The 21,392-nt window shown below is 37.8% G+C and overlaps 1 protein-coding gene across 1 annotated transcript in view; it reads right to left on the bottom strand.

The window, feature by feature from the left end:
* LOC123528127 (calcium-independent protein kinase C-like) overlaps window positions 1-21,392 on the bottom strand; it is a 63,854-nt gene that overhangs the window by 25,963 nt on the left and 16,499 nt on the right. Inside the window, exons 4-8 of the mRNA XM_045307879.2 lie at window positions 12,341-12,372; window positions 11,636-11,727; window positions 5,252-5,381; window positions 4,349-4,482; window positions 1,909-1,984 (exon numbers count right to left, since the gene is read on the bottom strand). Of these exons, the coding sequence (XP_045163814.1) occupies window positions 1,909-1,984; window positions 4,349-4,482; window positions 5,252-5,381; window positions 11,636-11,727; window positions 12,341-12,372 (464 nt within the window). The remainder of the gene's footprint in view (window positions 1-1,908; window positions 1,985-4,348; window positions 4,483-5,251; window positions 5,382-11,635; window positions 11,728-12,340; window positions 12,373-21,392) is intronic.

Genomic DNA, 21,392 nt, shown 5'->3' with positions numbered 1-21,392 from the left:
ACTGACCTAGTTTTTTAAGGCATGTGACCCAGTTTCAAACTTGACCTAGATATCATCAAGGTGAACATTCTCACCAATTTTCATGAAGATCCATTCAAGGGTATGGCCTCTAGAGAGGTCACAAGGTTTTTCTATTTCAAGACCTACTGACCTAGTTTTTGATCGCAGCTGACCCAGTTTCAAACTTGACCTATATATCATCAAGATAAACATTCAGACCAACTTTCATGCAGATCCCATGAAAAATATGGCCTCTAGAGAGGTCACAACGTTTTTTCATTATTTGACCTACTGACCTACTTTTTGAAGGCACGTGACCCACTTTCTAACTTAGATATCATCAAGATGAACATTCTGACCAATTTTTATGGAGATCCATTCACAAGTATGGCCTCTAGTGAGGTCACAACATTTTTCTATTTTTAGACCTACTGACCTAGTTTTTGACTGCACATGACCCTGTTTCGAACTTGACCTAGATATCATCAAGATGAACATTCAGACCAACTTTCATACAGATCCCATGAAAAATATGGCCTTTAGAGAGGTCACAAGGTTTTTCTATTATTTGACCTACTGACCTAGTTTTTGACGGCAAGTGACCCACTTTCGAACTTGATCTAGATATCATCAAGATGAACATTCTGACCAACTTTCATACAGATCCCATGAAAAATATGGCCTCTAGAGAGGTCACATGGTTTTTCTATTATTATTTGACCTACTGACCTAGTTTTTGATGGCACGTGACCCACTTTCGAACTTGACCTAGATATCATGAAGGTGAACATTCTGACCAATTTTCATGAAGATCTCATAAAATATATGGCCTCTAGAGAGGTTACAAGGTTTTTCTATTTTTAGACCTACTGACCTAGTTTTTGACCGCACGTGACCCAGTTTCGAACTTGACCTAGATATCATCAAGATGAACAATAAGACCAACTTTCATACAGATCCCATGAAAAATATGGCCTTTAGAGAGGTCACAAGGTTTTTCTATTATTTGACCTACTGACCTAGTTTTTGATGGCACGTGACCCAGTTTCGAACTTGGCCTAGATTCTAAGATATCATCAAGGTGAACGTTCTGACCAATTTTCATGAAGATCTTGTGAAATATATGGCCTCTAGAGAGGTCACAAGGTTTTTCTATTTTTAGAACTACTGACCTAGTTTTTGACGGCACATGACCCAGCTTCGAACTTGACCTAGATATCATCAAGATGAACATTCTGACCAATTTTCATGAAGCTCTTGTGTAATATATGGCCTCTAGAGAGGTCACAAGGTTTTTCTATTTTTAGAACTACTGACCTAGTTTTTGACGGCATGTGACCCAGTTTCGAACTTGACCTAGATATCATCAAGATGAACATTCTGATCAACTTTCATAAAGATCCCACAAAAAATGTGACCTCTAGAGTGGTCACAAGCAAAGTTTACGTACGCACGGACTCACGCATGGACGACGGACACCACGCGATCACAAAAGCTCACCTTGTCACTTTGTGACAGGTGAGCTAAAAATTAGTGGATTGTACTCATCTTTGACCTGTATCTTATGATCATACAGATGTATACCAAATCCAGACATCTGTTTTCATGTTATTTCACACACATGTACGGACACACACACAAACTGATATGGTGATTCCAGTATACCCCTCTTCTAAACTTTGTTTATATTATTATTACAGGGATAAATGCCATCTGGCACAGTGAAGCAGAAACATTTAAACAAAACTAAGAAAGGTTGATGTACAAATGCTATGAAGCAGGTTTGGTGAATTCACACAATGCAGCCCATAAGAAGTCATCTCAGAGTGTTTGAGGGGGAAAAGGGTTGAAAGCTCTATATAACTCACCATACAAACCAACTTAGAAACAACATAAATCTACACTTACCTGATATCATTTGACCTAATCTGTTTAAATCATTGCCCGAAGATTTTTGTGTAGTGTCATTCTCACTTATTGATGGCTGAAAAAGTAAAGTATGGTATGAAATGAAGAAAGGTATGACATACTAAATCTTGTACTACCATAATAAGGATTATAGCAACTTAATAGGTGAACAATTTAAGTTACAAAACTATGGTTTTTTGGTGTAGTTTATTTCACTGAATACAGCTGAAATGCTAAGAAATGGCACAACTAAAATGAATTAATATCTTGACGAGAACAGAATGTGGGTGGATATTCCCGTGTGGTCAGAACAAAGCAGTTCGCAACCTCAAAGGTAGAGTTAGTGGTCGCCGCCACCTAATTCCTTTAAGGGAAGAAACAAGAATTTGTAGAATGCAAGTTCGACATAAACGTCATAAGTTAAAACAGAGGGCAGATGCCCTAATCGCTCACTGAGTTTAATGCTTCTGAAAAAAATCTTGCTAAGCTAAACAAATACCCCATGGGGTGGGTCAATTGACCCCGGAGGAATGATTGAAAACTTTGTAGAAGTTTAGCAAGCTAATGTCAAAATCTAAGACTAGCTTTGTTTATTTTTAGAATTTTTGAAGTTTTCTATGAAAATCAGTGACCCTGGGGTGGGGTCATTTTACCCGGGGCGATTGAACAATTTTGTAGAAGTCCACTAGGCTGCTACAATGAAATCTAGCTAGCTTTGTTATTTGAGATTTTCTATGTCATCAAGAATCCATGGGGGGGGTCAATTTGACCGGGGGTCGATTGATAATTTGTAGAAGTTATAGCAATGCCGAAATATCTAAGACCTAGCTTGGTTATTTTAGAAAATTGAGATTTTCTATAAATCAAGGCCCTGGGGTGGGGTCAACTTTGACCACGGGGTACAAAACTATGGGAATTTGTGTAGTATTTCACTGAATACAGCTGAAATGCTAAGAAATGGCACAACTAAAATGAATTAATATCTTGACGAGAACAGAATGTGGGTGGATATTCCCGTGTGGTCAGAACAAAGCAGTTCGCAACCTCAAAGGTAGAGTTAGTGGTCGCCGTCCACCTAATTCCTTTAAAGTGGACAGAAACAAGAACTTCATGTAAGAAATGCAAGTTTCGACATTTAAAACAGTCATAAATGTTACAAAAAACATGTCAAGAGTTAGTTCTTGCTTTACTTACTCAACAGACAAGCATTTTGTTTCCCAGAAAAGTGCACCTTAACTAAAACTGAACAATTACTGACATCAACACCAATGATAAGTAACCACAATACCAAACCAATTTTAAAGAACAAATTAGAAGCGCAATATGTAACTTTTTGTGTACCATTTAATAATTACACCTTTTATGATTCAAATTTCCACTTCAACAGATATGTACTTCTAGGAATTATTTACAACACTGACAAAGCAAATATTTATACTAAGAAATCATTATTATTTGTGGGGTAAAACTGCTATGGATTTCATGGCTGCATATATCCTGAAAACTAATACCAAAAATGAAAAAATTCCATTAATTTTACCTTAGAATTTGAGATTCATGAAATTCAGCACCAACTGGAGTGCCAAACTGTTACAATAAATGCCAATTACAGCAAATTTCTTTTGTTTTTTTGAAATACTTTAATAAATAAGCAGAAAAACTTTTAATTTTCTGAAGACTATCGGGCTGGTTATGTTCCATAAATATTGTAACCAAGTTTTTAGAACATTGGAGAAGAGAGAAGCCGGTGTCAATTTTCCCAATTTTGAGTAATTCAAAGGGCTGTAACTCCTAAGAGACTTGGAGAATCAAGCTGCTTATCAAACCTGGCTGAGATATTAGGCCAATAAATATTGTGACTCAGTCAGGTGAACGCTGAATAAGAACTGTTTTCACAAGCATATAAAAATAAACAGCCATTTTGGACGAAACCACAAAATTTAATGGAGATCAAATTAACAGATTTCACTGTATTAATGTTAACTGTTATGGAATAATGCATATAGCCTTGTTTCATGACAACCTTAACAATACCCAGTAAAAGTGAAATCTAAACATAATACATTCAAAACAAAAATTTATCTCGGTGTCAAGTCTAGTGTACAGGCAAGTCTATGGAAGATAAAATATCCTGAACAATTCTGTTATGTCTAAATGTAAGAAACATGGTTTTGGTATGAAGACTGTATGACAATAATACAAAATATCATCTAGTCACCATCTCAAGATATTTCAAACATTTCCTTCTGCTAACTGCAAAATAACTTCTTTAATATTTAAATATCTTATACCTGCAAATTCACTTCTTATATAAAAATATCTAAAACATAAAAGACCTTGCAAGATAGTCTCAGTTTTGTGAAGCACAGTCAAACCAAAATTTTCATGAAAAACCCAAGCACAATTAGACTGTGTCGTAATATAATATGGAGACTTGTACCTTTTTTCTGCCCTTGGTGAGTTTGTCGGTGGTTATACCCATCTCTTGCAGAATCTGTGCCATGTCACGTGTGTTTATTCCACAATTGTTTGCTACATTTTTCTGACATCGCTTATGTACATTCATCTTGCAAGCTGAAAAGGAACAGATCATAAGTTGGGTTGTGGTCATCTGAATCACCAGCCTAAAAACTCACTGTTTGATCTACTGTGTCCAAAACTTTTAATGAATTGCTTCTATTTGGCAAGATCCTGATAGGTTACAGTCTCAATTGGTGATTTAACCCTTACCCTGCTAAATTTCTATAATAAACTTGTCCATCTTTCAATTTGGACAGTATCATTAATAATTAAATGGGGTGCTTACCAAAAAGATACTGACTGAATAGCAAACACAGCAAATTATGATCAGACTGCACAGATGTGCAGGTTGATTATGATCTACACTGGTCGCAAAGGAAGAATCAATCATGTCAAGCATGATAAGGGTTAAAGAAACATTTTTTTTTTTCAAAATTAATCAAGATATATTTTGAAAATTTATTTAGTTCCTATTACAACCCTTGAAATTTTTTAAAATGAATCATTATATCAATACAGTGTTATATTTATGAAATCAGGGAAAAAACTTTTTATGCTAAAGGTGGATCAAACAGTAGTACAGCTATTCTAAATTTTAAACAATTTCTATTCCTATCCTTAGGGTTCATTGTAATGATATATAATATCAATGCTACTATTTTATTACTATTATCTGCTATTATTTTACTAATCACAGTACATGTAAATTCCTTCAATGAAACCTCCTGCCTTCTACGGTAGTCTTTACTAGTCCTACAGAGTGTCTTATCCTAACAATCTAAGAATGCTGAAACCAAATACCCAAGAATAAAATGTTTCTTACCTTCACACTGAAGCCCCTGTCGAATAATTCCATACAATAAAGACCCACAGTGGTCACAAAATGTTGGCCGTTTGCAATTATGAACAGAAAATCGATGTGGAACATTGATGTTGAATCGTGTACCTGCACCCTGAAAGTCACAAACAGCAATATTATGTTAAATGATCACCAAAATTTAAATGCAATAGAATAGTAAAGTACATTTCTACAAGGTATCTACACCATTTTTAATGCAAACTTACTAAACATTACATAAAATGATGTCCTCACCCATCATCAAGACAAGATCTCTCAAAAGCAGTATGAAAATAACTTTTTCAAAGCACAAGTAAGTTGTTCCCACTCAAAATCCCTCTACAAATACCGGTAGATGTTTGTCTATAGGATACTGGTGCCCTCACTTACTGTCACTGTACAATCTTATGTTTGTACAGTCTTACGTTTGTCTGTAGGATACTGGTGCCCTCGCTTACTGTCATTGTACAGTCTTACGTTTGTCTGTAGGATACTGGTGCCCTCACTTACTGTCACTGTACAGTCTTACGTTTGTCTGTAGGATACTGGTGCCCTCGCTTACTGTCACTGTACAGTCTTACGTTTGTCTGTAGGATACTGGTGCCCTCGCTTACTGTCACTGTACAGCTTACGTCTTTAGGATATGTCCACTCGCTTATGTCACTGTACACTACGTTTGTCTGTAGGATACTGGTGCCCTCACTTACTGTCACTGTACACAGTTCTTAACTACGTCTGTCTATAGGATACTGGTGCCCTCGCTTACTGTCACTGTACAGTCTTACGTTTGTCTGTAGGATACTGGTGCCCTCGCTTACTGTCACTGTACAGTCTTACGTTTGTCTGTAGGATACTGGTGCCCTCGCTTACTGTCACTGTACAATCTTATGTTTGTACAGTCTTACGTTTGTCTGTAGGATACTGGTGCCCTCGCTTACTGTCACTGTAAAGTCTAACGTTTGTCTGTAGGATACTGGTGCCCTCGCTTACTGTCACTGTACAGTCTTACGTTTGTCTATAGGATACTGGTGCCTCGCTTACTGTCACAGTACAGTCTTACGTTTGTCTGTAGGATACTGGTGCCCTCGCTTACTGTCATTGTACAGTCTTACGTTTGTCTGTAGGATACTGGTGCCTCGCTTACTGTCACAGTACAGTCTTACGTTTGTCTATAGGATACTGGTGCCTCGCTTACTGTCACTGTAAAGTCTAACGTTTGTCTGTAGGATACTGGTGCCCTCGCTTACTGTCACTGTACAGTCTTACGTTTGTCTATAGGATACTGGTGCCTCGCTTACTGTCACTGTAAAGTCTAACGTTTGTCTGTAGGATACTGGTGCCCTCGCTTACTGTCACTGTACAGTCTTACGTCTGTCTGTAGGATACTGGTGCCTCGCTTACTGTCACTGTACAATCTTACGTCTGTCTATAGGATACTGGTGCCTCGCTTACTGTCACTGTACATACGTCTATGTACTGCTGTACGTCACTGTACATCTTGTCTGTTAGGATACTGGTGCCTGCTTACTGTCACTGTACAGTCTTACGTTTGTCTATAGGATACTGTCACTGTACAGTCTTACATTTGTCTGTAGGATACTGGTTCCCTCGCTTACTGTCACTGTACAATCTTACGTCTGTCTATAGGATACTGGTGTCCTCACTGTCACTGTACAGTCTTACGTTTGTCTGTAGGATACTGGTGCCCTCGCTTACTGTCACTGTACAATCTTACGTCTGTCTGTAGGATACTGGTGCCCTCACTTACTGTCACTGTACAGTCTTACATTTGTCTATAGGATACTGGTGCCTCACTTACTGTCACTGTACAGTCTTACATTTGTCTGTAGGATACTGGTGCCCTCACTTACTGTCACTATACAGTCTTATGTTTGTCTATAGGATACTGGTGCCTCACTTACTGTCACTGTACAGTCTTACATTTGTCTGTAGGATACTGGTGCCCTCGCTTACTGTCACTGTACAGTCTTACATTTGTCTATAGGATACTGGTGCCTCACTTACTGTCACTGTACAATCTTACGTCTGTCTATAGGATACTGGTGCCCTCACTTACTGTCACTGTACAATCTTACGTCTGTCTATAGGATACTGGTGCCCTCACTTACTGTCACTATACAGTCTTATGTTTGTCTATAGGATACTGGTGTCCTCGCTTACTGTCACTGTACAGTCTTACGTTTGTCTGTAGGATACTGGTGCCCTCGCTTACTGTCACTGTACAATCTTACGTCTGTCTATAGGATACTGGTGCCCTCACTTACTGTCACTGTACAATCTTACGTCTGTCTGTAGGATACTGGTGTCCTCACTGTCACTGTACAATCTTACGTCTGTCTATAGGATACTGGTGCCCTCACTTACTGTCACTATACAGTCTTATGTTTGTCTATAGGATACTGGTGTCCTCGCTTACTGTCACTATACAATCTTACGTCTGTCTATAGGATACTGGTGCCCTCACTTACTGTCACTGTACAATCTTACGTCTGTCTATAGGATACTGGTGCCCTTGCTTACTGTCACTGTACAGTCTTACGTTTGTCTATAGGATACTGGTGCCCTCGCTTACTGTCACTGTACAGTCTTATGTTTGTCTATAGGATACTGGTGTCCTCGCTTACTGTCACTGTACAATCTTACGTCTGTCTATAGGATACTGGTGTCCTCGCTTACTGTCACTGTACAGTCTTACGTTTGTCTGTAGGATACTGGTGCCCTCGCTTACTGTCACTGTACAATCTTACGTCTGTCTATAGGATACTGGTGCCTCACTTACTGTCACTGTACAATCTTACGTCTGTCTATAGGATACTGGTGCCCTCACTTACTGTCACTGTACAATCTTACGTCTGTCTATAGGATACTGGTGCCTCACTTACTGTCACTGTACAGTCTTACGTCTGTCTATAGGATACTGGTGCCCTCACTTACTGTCACTATACAGTCTTATGTTTGTCTATAGGATACTGGTGTCCTCGCTTACTGTCACTGTACAGTCTTACGTCTGTCTATAGGATACTGGTGTCCTCGCTTACTGTCACTGTACAATCTTACGTCTGTCTATAGGATACTGGTGCCCTCACTTACTGTCACTATACAGTCTTATGTTTGTCTATAGGATACTGGTGCCTCACTTACTGTCACAGTACAGTCTCACGTTTGTCTGTAGGATACTGGTGCCCTCGCTTATTGTCACTGTACAATCTTACGTCTGTCTATAGGACACTGGTGCCCTCGCTTACTGTCACTGTACAGTCTTATGTTTGTCTATAGGATACTGGTGCCTCACTTACTGTCACTTTACATTTGTCTGTAGGATACTGGTGCCCTCACTTACTGTCACTGTACAATCTTACGTCTGTCTATAGGATACTGGTGCCTCGCTTACTGTCACTGTACAGCCTTACGTCTGTCTGTAGGATACTGGTGCCTCGCTTACTGTCACTGTACAGCCTTACGTCTGTCTGTAGGATACTGGTGCCTCACTTACTGTCACTGTACAGTCTTACGTTTGTCTGTAGGATACTGGTGCCCTCGCTTACTGTCACTGTACAATCTTACGTCTGTCTATAGGATACTGGTGCCTTGCTTACTGTCACTGTACAGCCTTACGTCTGTCTGTAGGATACTGGTGCCTCACTTACTGTCACTGTACAATCTTACATCTGTCTATAGGATACTGGTGCCCTCACTTACTGTCACTGTACAATCTTACGTCTGTCTATAGGATACTGGTGTCCTCACTGTCACTGTACAATCTTACATCTGCCTATAGGATACTGGTGCCTCGCTTACTGTCACTGTACAATCTTACGTCTGTCTATAGGATACTGGTGTCCTCACTGTCATTGTACAATCTTACATCTGTCTATAGGATACTGGTGCCTCGCTTACTGTCACTGTACAATCTTACGTCTGTCTATAGGATACTGGTGTCCTCACTGTCACTGTACAATCTTACATCTGCCTATAGGATACTGGTGCCTCGCTTACTGTCACTGTACAATCTTACGTCTGTCTATAGGATACTGGTGCCTCACTGTCATTGTACAATCTTACATCTGTCTATAGGATACTGGTGCCTCGCTTACTGTCACTGTACAATCTTACGTCTGTCTATAGGATACTGGTGTCCTCACTGTCACTGTACAATCTTACATCTGTCTATAGGATACTGGTGCCCTCACTTACTGTCACTGTACAATCTTACGTCTGTCTATAGGATACTGGTGTCCTTACTGTCATTGTACAATCTTACGTTTGTCTGTAGGATACTGGTGCCTCACTTACTGTCATTGTACAGTCTTACGTTTGTCTGTAGGATATTGGTGCCCTCACTTACTGTCACTGTACAATCTTACGTCTGTCTATAGGATACTGGTGTCCTCACTGTCATTGTACAATCTTACATCTGTCTATAGGATACTGGTGCCCTCACTTACTGTCACTGTACAATCTTACGTCTGTCTATAGGATACTGGTGTCCTCACTGTCACTGTACATCTACATCTGCTATAGATACGTGCCCGCTTACGTCATGTACAATTTACGTCTGTATAGATACTGGTGCCTCACTGTCATTGTACAACTTACATCTGTCTAGGATACGGGTGCCTCGCTTACTGTCACTGTACATCTTAGTCTGTCATAGGATACTGGTGCCTCGCTTACTGTCACTGTACAATCTTACTCTGTCTATAGGATACTGGTGCCCTCACTTACTGTCACTGTACATCTTACGTCTGTCTATAGGATACTGGTGTCCTTACTGTCATTGTACAATCTTACGTTTGTCTGTAGGATACTGGTGCCTCACTTACTGTCATTGTACAGTCTTACGTTTGTCTGTAGGATATTGGTGCCCTCACTTACTGTCACTGTACAATCTTACGTCTGTCTATAGGATACTGGTGTCCTCACTGTCACTGTACATCTTACATCTGTCTGTAGGATACTGGTGCCCTCTTGTCAGTATCTTACGTCTGTCTATAGATACTGTGTCCTTACTGTCATTGTACACTTACGTTGTCTGTAGGATACTGGTGCCTCACTTACTGTCACTTGTACAGTCTTACGTTTGTCTGTAGGATACTGGTGCCTTGCTTACTGTCACTGTACAGTCTTACGTCTGTCTATAGGATACTGGTGCCCTCACTTACTGTCACTGTACAATCTTACGTCTGTCTATAGGATACTGGTGTCCTCACTGTCACTGTACAGTCTTACGTCTGTCTGTAGGATACTGGTGCCCTCACTCACTGTCATTGTACAGTCTTACGTTTGTCTGTAGGATACTGGTGCCCTCACTTACTGTCACTGTACAGTCTTACGTCTGTCTATAGGATACTGGTGCTCGCTTACTGTCACTTAAGTTACACTCTTATACGTCTACTTCTGTCACTGACAGTCTTACGTCTGGTAGATACTGGTGCCCTCACTTACTGTCACTGTACAGTCTTACGTCTGTCTATAGGATACTGGTGCCTCGCTTACTGTCACTGTACAGTCTTACGTCTGTCTGTAGGATACTGGTGCCCTCACTTACTGTCACTGTACAGTCTTACGTCTGTCTATAGGATACTGGTGTCCTCACTGTCACTGTACAGTCTTACATCTGTCTATAGGATACTGGTGCCTCACTTACTGTCATTGTACAGTCTTACGTTTGTCTGTAGGATATTGGTGCCCTCACTTACTGTCACTGTACAATCTTACGTCTGTCTATAGGATACTGGTGTCCTCACTGTCACTGTACAATCTTACATCTGTCTATAGGATACTGGTGCCCTCACTTACTGTCACTGTACAATCTTATGTCACTTGCTGACAAATCAAGACTAAGTAAACTTTCATATTACCTTGGGGTGGGGATACTGGCTGTGTCATTTGGGTTTGTGTGTGTTAAAAGATACTACAAAACATAATTGCTAATTACATTATTCCTATTTCAAACACTTTTAAAGATATTTTTGGCCTTTTATGCTCAACAACTCAATTAACTTTTTTTAGTAAATGGTGATGTTCATTTTCATACAAAATGTCCATCTGAGTTTTAACATTGTTTTTGGGGCAGATAGAACAATTACCATATATATCCATATGAGGGCATGTAAAAAAAGCAATTATTTTACTTTAGAAAACTTCTCCCTGTATGTTACAAACTAAATGCTATGTTTCACTTACAGGAAGCTACAGATTCATTGAATAATCCCTCAATATATGGCCTGTATATAGACACTTCAATTTGTGGTCCACTATCTTTGTAAGACCACTGAATTCATTTAATCATCTATTCCAGAAGATCTCCAAGACTGCTTTTTTAAAAAAACTTGTGTTAATACTTACTTCTTCTGTCTCCTCTGTCGACTTGTCTTTGATTCCAGGACATTTTGTAACCACATGTTGATGGCATCTTTTGTGAACCACACATGTACATACTGAAACAAGAAGCTGCGTTCAATAAACGCTTGATGCCCCCGGTGGCATCCTTGTCGATACAAAGCAACCTAAGTCCAAAACGAGGTCGAGTTCAAGGTCAAACTGAGGTCAGGTGATGTGTGAAGATGAGGAATGGTCACAGGTTACATCTGCATTAGTATCAAGTCATTGTAGTAAGGGGTATTGATGCTAGACGAAACAGTCCCATTTGGTTAACCTCGTACAGATGGACAAACGAATGGACGGACAGGACAATCACTGTATGCCTCCCGCATCAGTAGATGCCGGGGGCATAAAAATAATTGTATAATATTCAAGTCAATAGAAACTAGAATTTAACTGTTCTTTTATATGGGATATCATAATATCTTAATAAACACTACCGGTATTATTTTTCCTGTTTGTTTTTTATATAATGATTACTGTTTAATTTCCTTAATCAAGGCAATACAATGATCTTCAAATATTGAATTTACAGCACAAAAACTGCTGCAAAATTCTAACTGAACAAGACTTTGGACAAAAATTGCATAAAATCAAGTAAGAGTAATACAACTTGATTACATGAAGTAGCTTTCATGACTGTGAAGTTTCAACAAAAATGATGCTCACCTTGACACTGATACCCTTGCTTTCCCAAACCCCTGAAAAAAGAAAGAAACAAGTGAATGACATGCAATACAACGTCCCCTACTGGAAGGCACCTTACTGTTTCTATTGCAGTATAACATAATGAATCAATATGTGTCAATGATGTATAAACAATATGGTACTCTATATATACAATACCTTATAACAAAACACTTGCATTGAAATTTGCATACATAAAAACCTATAGTTGCTTTCATATGGATTTATTTTGGCCAATTATGAAAAAGTTATCATAAAAGTTATCTATAGTAACAACAAAGGGAAATTAACAAAAAAAAAATTAAAAAAAAAAATATCTATTAAAAAAAAAATATATTACAAGTCCACAAAAAACTCTTTACCTGGAAGAGATAGGTCAAAATACATCTAAAAATTCAATGTAACATGCATGTTATACCACAGAAAAGTGGTCTCGATTTTTCCCTACGGCCAGTAATAAAAAAGTAACAATATAATCTATTTATAGTAAAACAAAGGGAGGTAATTCTTAAAACAAGGGTGCCTCATGGTGGTGAACAGTTGTGCAAAGTTACATCAAAATCCCCCCATGCATGGAGAAGAAATGCTCTGGACAAAGTCATTCTTAAATTTAACCTTTAACTAAGTATGACCTAGACCTTAAACCTAGAGACCTGGTTTTTGCGCACGGCAATCCATCACATAGTGGTGAACATTTGTGCCAAGTTTCATCAAAATCCCTCCATGCATGAAGAAGAAATGCTCCCGACAAAGTCATTTTTGTATCTGACCTTCGGTCTCAAAGTGTGACCTTGACCTTAGACTTAGGGCCCGGGTTTTGCACATGACACATCGTCTCATACAGGGAAATATTTGTGCCAACTGATATTTAAGTCCTGCCTTGCATGACAAAGTTATAGACCGGACAGGAAAAAAATCCTATTGACCTTTGACCTCAAAGTGTGACCTTGACCTTTAAGCCAGGGTTCTGGGTGTGGCACATGACAAGTCGTCTCATCATGGGGATCATTTGTGCTATGTAATATTAAAATCCCTTCATGGATGGCAGAGTTATGGACTGGACAGGAAAAAAAGCCCTGTTGACATTTGACCTCCAATTGTGACCTTGACCTTTGAGCTAGGGATCCAGGTCTTGCGCATGACATGTTGTTTCCTCATGGGGAACATATGTGCCAAGTGATATTAAAATCCCTTAATGAATGACAGAGTTATGGACCGGACACGAAGCAGACCCTGTTCATGCCATGCTAACATTTGACTGCTAAGTGTGACCTTGACCTTTGAGCGAGGGGTCTGAAAGTTGGGCATGACACATCGTCTTATTATGAGGTACATTTGTGCCGAGTAATATTAAAATCTCTTCATGGATGGGAGAGTTATGGACCGGACAGGAGAAAAGCCCTGTTGACCTTTGACCTCCAATTGTGACCTTGACCTTTGAGGTAGGGGTCCGGGTCTTGCGCATGACACGTCGTCTCATCATGGGGAACATTTGTGCCAAGTAATATTATGGACCAGACAAGAAATTGCGGATGGACGGACGGACGGAATGACGGACGGAATGACGGACAAGCGCATTCCTATAGTCCCCGAAACTGGTTTTCAACCAATATATGATTTACATGCTAGATTAAAGTTTGCAGTGACGAGTCATACAGAGTCTGAAATACAATGTATAGAGTATAACATAATAATTATGCACTTCTGCAGCTTCGTCACTGCTATATATAGTTTTATGATGCACATATTAGAGCTGAAGATAATAAACAACAGCTGTTTGCACAACACCCATAAGGGCCAGCTGGATGCCAGTAGAGAGGTAATTTTCATATGCTGTGACCTTGTCCTTTGACCAAATGACCTAAGAAATAACAGGATTCATCTACTGACTACAGGGAAACACTCAACAAAGATAGACAGCCAAAGCATTCTTTGTTTTTGAGTGTTTAAAGGGCACTGTAACCTTGACATTTGACCTATCAACTCCAAAAACAATACAAGTCATCTGATGACAACAGGCAATTGCCCTTTTAAGTCTGACAATTGTATGTCAAAGTATTCTTTAGTAACTGATATTTTCAGTTTCAGGGTCACTGTGATCTTGACCTCTGACCTCTGGAACTTGAGAAAAACAAGTGTCATTACTATCACTGTGACCTTCATCTTTGATCTGCTGACCCCAAAAAATAAGAGAGGTCATCAACTGATCACTGGCAATCATCCTATGAAAGCTTTTTCAGTTTTAAGTGGAAACAATTTTTGGACTCAAGGTCACATTGGCCTTGATATCGGACTTTCCAATCCTCCAAACGATAGGGATCATGTACTTTCCACAGACAAATGTGATGAAATAGTCTACAAATGAACAGATCGACAATAATATGGTAAACAAGAAATAACTTTAAAAATGATGGTTGGCGAATTGTAATAAGGAAAGAAGTTTATGAATTTTTCATCTAACATTCATCTTTAATCTAACATTTTTCAAACTGCAAAACTAACACCGCACTTTAGCAATTTAAATGGTTCTCTTTTAATTTTTCGCAAAGGTTTCGTAGGGTTGCAATTTTGTTTCGTTTATCCTTAGACGAATAATTACAGCAGTAGTTTGATGAAGATTCATGAAGCGGTTCATGAGAAGAGGTCATTAAACGTGTTTATATTTTTAGCTAAATTGGTCCCTATCCCCATTTGTAACAAAATAGTAGGAGACCTTACGATATTGTTACACATCGAGTTTGATAAAAATCCATTACATTTTAGTGGTTAATGCGAAAAAAAGGCATATCTACTTTTAGCTACAGTGGTCCCTAATAGGGCCCAAGTTCCTATATAAATAAATTTGGAAGAGGACCTTATAATGATGCTCCAAACCAAGTATGACAAAGATCCACCAAGCTGTTCATGAGACGCTGTATAAAGGCATTTCTAGTCTTAGCTCTAGCAGCCCCTAAAAGGGGTTAAATGTCCCAGCTGAACAAAGTTGGCTGCGAGCCTAATAAAGATGCTACAAATCAAGTTTGATTAGAATACATGAGAAAAAAATCAATTAAAGGATTTTTTATTGATTATTTTTATTTATTTCTAAAATAGGCCAACTGATCCCGCTTTAACAATGCATATTCGCTACTCACGAATCTTTGGACAATGACGTCACACCTATAAAAAAGTGAAGGTCAAGCAAAACATACAACTATAATTATTTCTGTTTCATAAGCAAAGTTTGACCGTAGTCATATCACATAGATAAACTGTATGCAGCGTACCTTCATTTCAGTGTAATGAGATTCAGTCATTGTATAGCAAATATATAATAAAACAGATTTCAACTGAGTTCAATATTTGCATACCATACTAAAAAAAAATATTCATATATAATAAATCAGTTAAATAATTTATAACAAATATATCAAAGCAAACAAGTACTTATTTTAATATGCAATCTGAATAAGTCACAAAAGCAAGAAACCTTTTCATATACAGACAACAATTGTAACAAGGAAAATCTTTTAAAAAGCACTTCTCTACATAAAAGACTCTAATCACGCCCTTATTCATGTGATACGCAGACCGTATTCAGCTCTTTCTTTAATTTGATATATGTTGGTATTTGAACAGGTTTTTATATTTATTAAACTTACTTATCATTTTGAGATATATCAATATTCTTGCTAAATATACTGAGCCAAAGTAAGCTTTAAAACTGTGAACAGCGTCGTTTAGGATAAACGCTTTGTCTACATTTCACTCAGCATAGCACAATCGACAGAGTGAAAGAAATTGACACTCTCGTCCAATCAGGCAGAGTGTTGCATAAATCTTCCATTTTGATAAATTATCTATAATGCGTTATCAAGTAGTTTGACTTGCAAACTGAAGTTAGGTGGCATAGGTAACGAAAACGAATTTAGACGGCATCGCCGAAAAACATCAAAATTAAACTGAAATACTTAGTAAAAAGGGAACATAATTCATAAAATATTTACTTGACTCAACTTCAACTCTGTAGAGGACTTGCCCTTAGGGCAACTTCAACTATATTTTTACCTTCCCAACCCAACTTTTGGTTGCCAAAATGTTATATGATGATGTGATGAGGTATTACAATACAGTGTAGCACAAAAACAGTAGCACATGATTTTCTAACAAGTATTTCTTGAGATCTTTTATATAGTACGATTTATTGCCTGCCCGCACTCCACTTTTACCTGCCCCGGGCAATAGGGCAGTCCACAGGGTCGAGCCCTTATTTGTGTCAGAGTTATGGACCTTGTGACAAATTGTAAGGACAATGATGCGAAAGAACTATTTAAAATCTGAATTAAGTACAATTAACAAAGATACACTTTTCTAATATACTTTTATAATCACTTCAATAAATTTATTTATTTTCGTTTCAGTTACATGTAACTTTTTTCATCTAGTTTCCTTATTAGGAAACGTTCCTATATATAGAAATTTTAGGGCTCGATTGATTGCGGCTTGATATAAAAGCCGCTCCGCACGGGATTTACGCTATTCGAGGTCTAACGGGCATAGTGACAACAAGATTACCCTCCCTCCCACCCAGTTTTCTAACGTATGTTATAACAAAACAATTTTCACTTTGTGTTAGTTTTCCAGTGTCCAACTTTGTTATATATTTCAGATAGTAACGATTTTCTGTCGTTATCTGCCGATTGACAATGTAAAAATTCAGAAAGTGTTCTGTATTTGTGGATGTGAGACGTTGGTTCCAAAGACAGTTAAATATTGCAACATTAGTGTTTTTCAGTTGCAATCAGTGTTTTAAATTTATCGATGTTATAAGTGCTTAGACACTCTAATATGCCATGTTATAAAATGGCAATCATTTTTTCTTTTTTGTTTGGAACCACGGTGTGTTTAAGTATGAATGAAAAAATGAAATAAAACTATGCCTGTTTCATCACTCCTATTCAGTCGTTTGTTTTATGTATTTTCCCGTTTACTATAAATGGTAAAAGATTAGTAAATTAAATAATTTATATTTGGCTGAATGAAATGAAAGAAAATATTTATATAAATAGAGTCCATGATGGTGAAAGCTGATTTCAAAGCTGACTGTAATAAACAGGTCTAGTGAGTAAGCTCAATGATCATGGTATAATGAGAAAAATATGTCATTTTTTCCTCATTTTCAGTTATTATATAGGTAAAATGCCTACGTACATAGCTGGATATGTTTGGAATTGACAAGTGATTGACATCAATACATGTCATCTGATGATATCAATAAAGTAAACTACCCAAAATTAATACTTTTCCTATAGAAATATGATATACAGTCGTTTGGTCAGTTCCAGTGTAACAGCCCAGTTTTTCCCCCAGTCAGTTCTTTCCCCAGGGAAAAAACTGACTAGTCAATTCTTTCCCCCAGGGAAAAAACTGACTAGTCAGTTTCTTCCCCCCCCCCAGTCAGTTTTTTCCCCCCTTGGAATTAGTTTTCTGACAGAGGAAGAAACTGACTAGTTAGTCAGTTCTTTCCCCCTAGTCAAGTTTTCCCTTCAAGTACTGGTTTCTTTCGGTATTGTTATTAGGGATACAAGTGTCTGTTCATTTTCCATTTAAATTTCAGATGAAATAGGTCTTGTTTTTCATTTGAATAAACCTATATGTTTTTTGTAACTTTAATCAATGTTTTTTTTTTTGTCAAATCAAATTTTTTGATTGCCATTACTATTTAATATCTGTCAGGTGCAGGGAAGAAATTGAACGCCCTAGCATGTACTTGACCTTTTTTCTGACCTGTTAAGTGGGAGAAGAAATTGACTGCTCAGTTATTTCCCCCTTGCATATACTTGACCTATCAAATGGGGGAAGAAATTGACCAATCAGTTCTTTTCCCCCTAGCATATACTTGACCTGTCAGGTGGGGGAAGAAATTGACTAGTCAGTTCTTTCCCCCCAGCCAGTACTTGACCTGTCAGGTGGGGGAAGAAATTGACCGTTCAGTTCTTTCCCCTTTAGCCAGTACTTGACCTGTCGGGTAGGGAAATGAAATTGACCAATCATTTCTTCCCCCCCCCCCCCCCCCCAGCCAGTACTTGCTCTGTTAGGTGGGGAAATCAAATTGACCAGTTAGTTTTTTCCCCCTAGCCAGAACTTGCTCTGTTAGGTGGGGGAAGAAATTGACTGGTCAGTTCTTTCACCCCTAGCATATACCTGACCTGTTAGGTGGGGGAAGAATTGGACTTTCCCCCCTAGCCAGTACTTGCTCTGTTATCTGGGGGAAGAAACTGACTGGTCAGTTCTTCCCCCTAGCCAGTACTTGATCTGTCAGATGGGGGAAGAAACTGAATAGAAACAGGCTAGTTAAGAATAACCAAGAATAACCAGTTCCAATTCACTGACAGGGGAAATAACTGACTAGCCAGGAAAACTGACGAGGGGGATAAAGAATTGACTAGTTAGTTTCCCACCCTCAACCCCCCCATAAGAATGATCAAGAGTAACCAGTTGCAAATGGGGGGGAAAACTGACTGGGGGGGGGGGGGGGGGGAAGAAACTAACTAGTCAGTTTTTTCCCCCAGAGCTTTGCCAGTAAAAACTAAAGTGGCAGAACTCTGGGTTTTTTTTTTCTAATATGTCTATAAGTGGCTTCTAGAAACTGTTTTGAAATTCCAAAAACGTGCTGCAAGAATTATTCTTGACAAAAAATTTGATGCCCCATCCGCTGAATTATTTACAAAATTGAAATGGATGACTTTTTCTGACCGAATTAAATACAAAAAAGCAATCCTAGTATATAAATCGATTCATGACCAATGTCCTAATTATCTTACTTCAAAATTTACTCAAAAGCAAACATCTGATCGTGAACTTAGATCTAGAGAAAATGATGAACTAGTAGTACCTATGCCAAAAAAGGAATTTTTTCGCAAATCTTTGCACTATTCTGGAACAGTTATCTGGAATAACATACCTAAATATATACGTACTTCAGACACCCTGGAGAAATTTAAAAGATCGTACCTTCAGTGGCAATACTCTGACAGTACAATAAGTCATAATTGCAATTAAATGTCAGGAAATACTGTCTCTACCATCTCTCTCCATTTTCATTGTAAATAGTTACTTCAGTTGTTAAATTAGTGTCCTGTATTGTATATAATCTTTCATTCTCATATTATTTTTCTGATAACATTAACTTTGTGTGTTTTATTTTGTCATATTTTTATCCATGTTTGTATATAGCCATGTATATGTGGACCATATTGTAAATTGGCTTAGCCAAATATGTTATCCACTATAAATAAAGTCGTTATTATTATTATTATTATTATTATTATTATTCATGTAACAAATAATCAAGGCCTTTGAGCAGTCTGTCATCTAATTCATCATGGTTCCGAGTTCAGATGGGCGGAAACTGAACACCCTCATGGTTTGATATCTAAGCATCTGACAATGAATAGTGGTAAATTAGATGAAAGCCTTGATCATTTTCATTCTTCACTGAAATAATTTGATAAAATTGAAAATTATGCTGGGTTTCATTTATCCTAGCAGAAACGAACTGGACATCATGCAGCAATTTCACATCATAAGCTCTCTTATCAGTCTGTGCATCAACCCTTGTTTATCAGAGAATATACAGATCTTGAATTTCTTCTTTAATTAACTGGCAGTCAAATCGAGCCATGTTAGAATCAATTTTCACTACAGAGCATATACAGACCTCTTCAAATAATACTGAATTTTTTTTATTACACTGACTAACTGGAATCATCAGGAATAACTTTTACATGAACCATCTGGTATTCTTTTCTACTTGCGTACCACACCAGTTGTTTTTGTTTTTTGTGACGTATACTTGAAAGAACCAATAGTACATTATCAGGGACTATCATTATCAGGTTTAATAGTTTGCTGCCCACATGTAGCTTGTATGACAATAGTCTCTAAAATTGTTATGGCACTTTCTCTCTCTCCAAATTATACAACAGTGACACGAATGCTTTATCCTGTGCATCAAATCAATTATCTAATTAATGATACAGAACTGTATAGTTTGCAATTAAGGTGTCACTAATGTTCTTTTTTGTGTCATTATGAGTTGGTATATATATATGCACCCAAAGTTTAAGTTTACAAATGTAATTTAAATGTGATCAGAGCTACAATATTTTAAAAGAAAAGGTGAGAAAAACTTAAAAATAAATAAAATTACCGTAAAAACTCGAATATATTAGGCTAACATGTATATTACGCACCCCCCGATCTTGTATCATAATCTTGGGAAAAATGCTTACATTGGAACATATTACGCACCGAAAAATCAGTCAGAAAACGTTGTTTACAAACTCGAAATCGGCCACTAGCGGCATGCGTAAAAACGATTTCTCGTGAAAATCGCAATTACTGCATAATCGGTTACAGAAAACAGTGAATATATCTGAGAGACATGCTTTCAAAAGTATTTGAGAACTTTCTCAAGCTGTCAACACCTTAGTATCGATATGCTTTAACAGACGTGCAAACAAACTTCTCATAATTATGGGCACATCAAACGAGAAAATCATGGTTAATTAGCATGTTTGTTTACCAATATACGAGCGGCTGTACTGATCAGTAATGATTGGCTGGAAATATAGAAATAACAAACAATCTGTTATAATTGCAATTTATTTGAGCATCCTTGAAAGAAAATGATTTTAATGATCAAACACCTACAACCCGGAACCGCGAAATTTTATTTTTTGCCTAATTTTTAAACTGACAAATTATCCGGTGCTCTGGATATGTACCATATTTATTAATAAAATTTACAAATACAAAAATTTAAACTCGCAATCAAAACCAACTTTACCATATATCATCAGAAGTTTGGTTCCGTACGTGTTTTTAGACCCATCCAATAAAACGCTCTTCAAGAGGAGGTTAAAAAAGCATGCCCCAAAATGTAAACACATGACAGTTGACAAAATTGTCCGATTTTCGCCAATATATTTTTGGGTTTTCAAGCTAGGAAAAAATGTTTGAAGCTCTACCTTGGTGTATATTACGCACCCAT

Source organism: Mercenaria mercenaria, chromosome 1 (assembly GCF_021730395.1).
Source record: "Mercenaria mercenaria strain notata chromosome 1, MADL_Memer_1, whole genome shotgun sequence".
Classification (NCBI taxonomy): Eukaryota; Metazoa; Mollusca; class Bivalvia; order Venerida; family Veneridae; genus Mercenaria; species Mercenaria mercenaria.
This window is presented reverse-complemented; position numbering and strand designations above follow the sequence as displayed.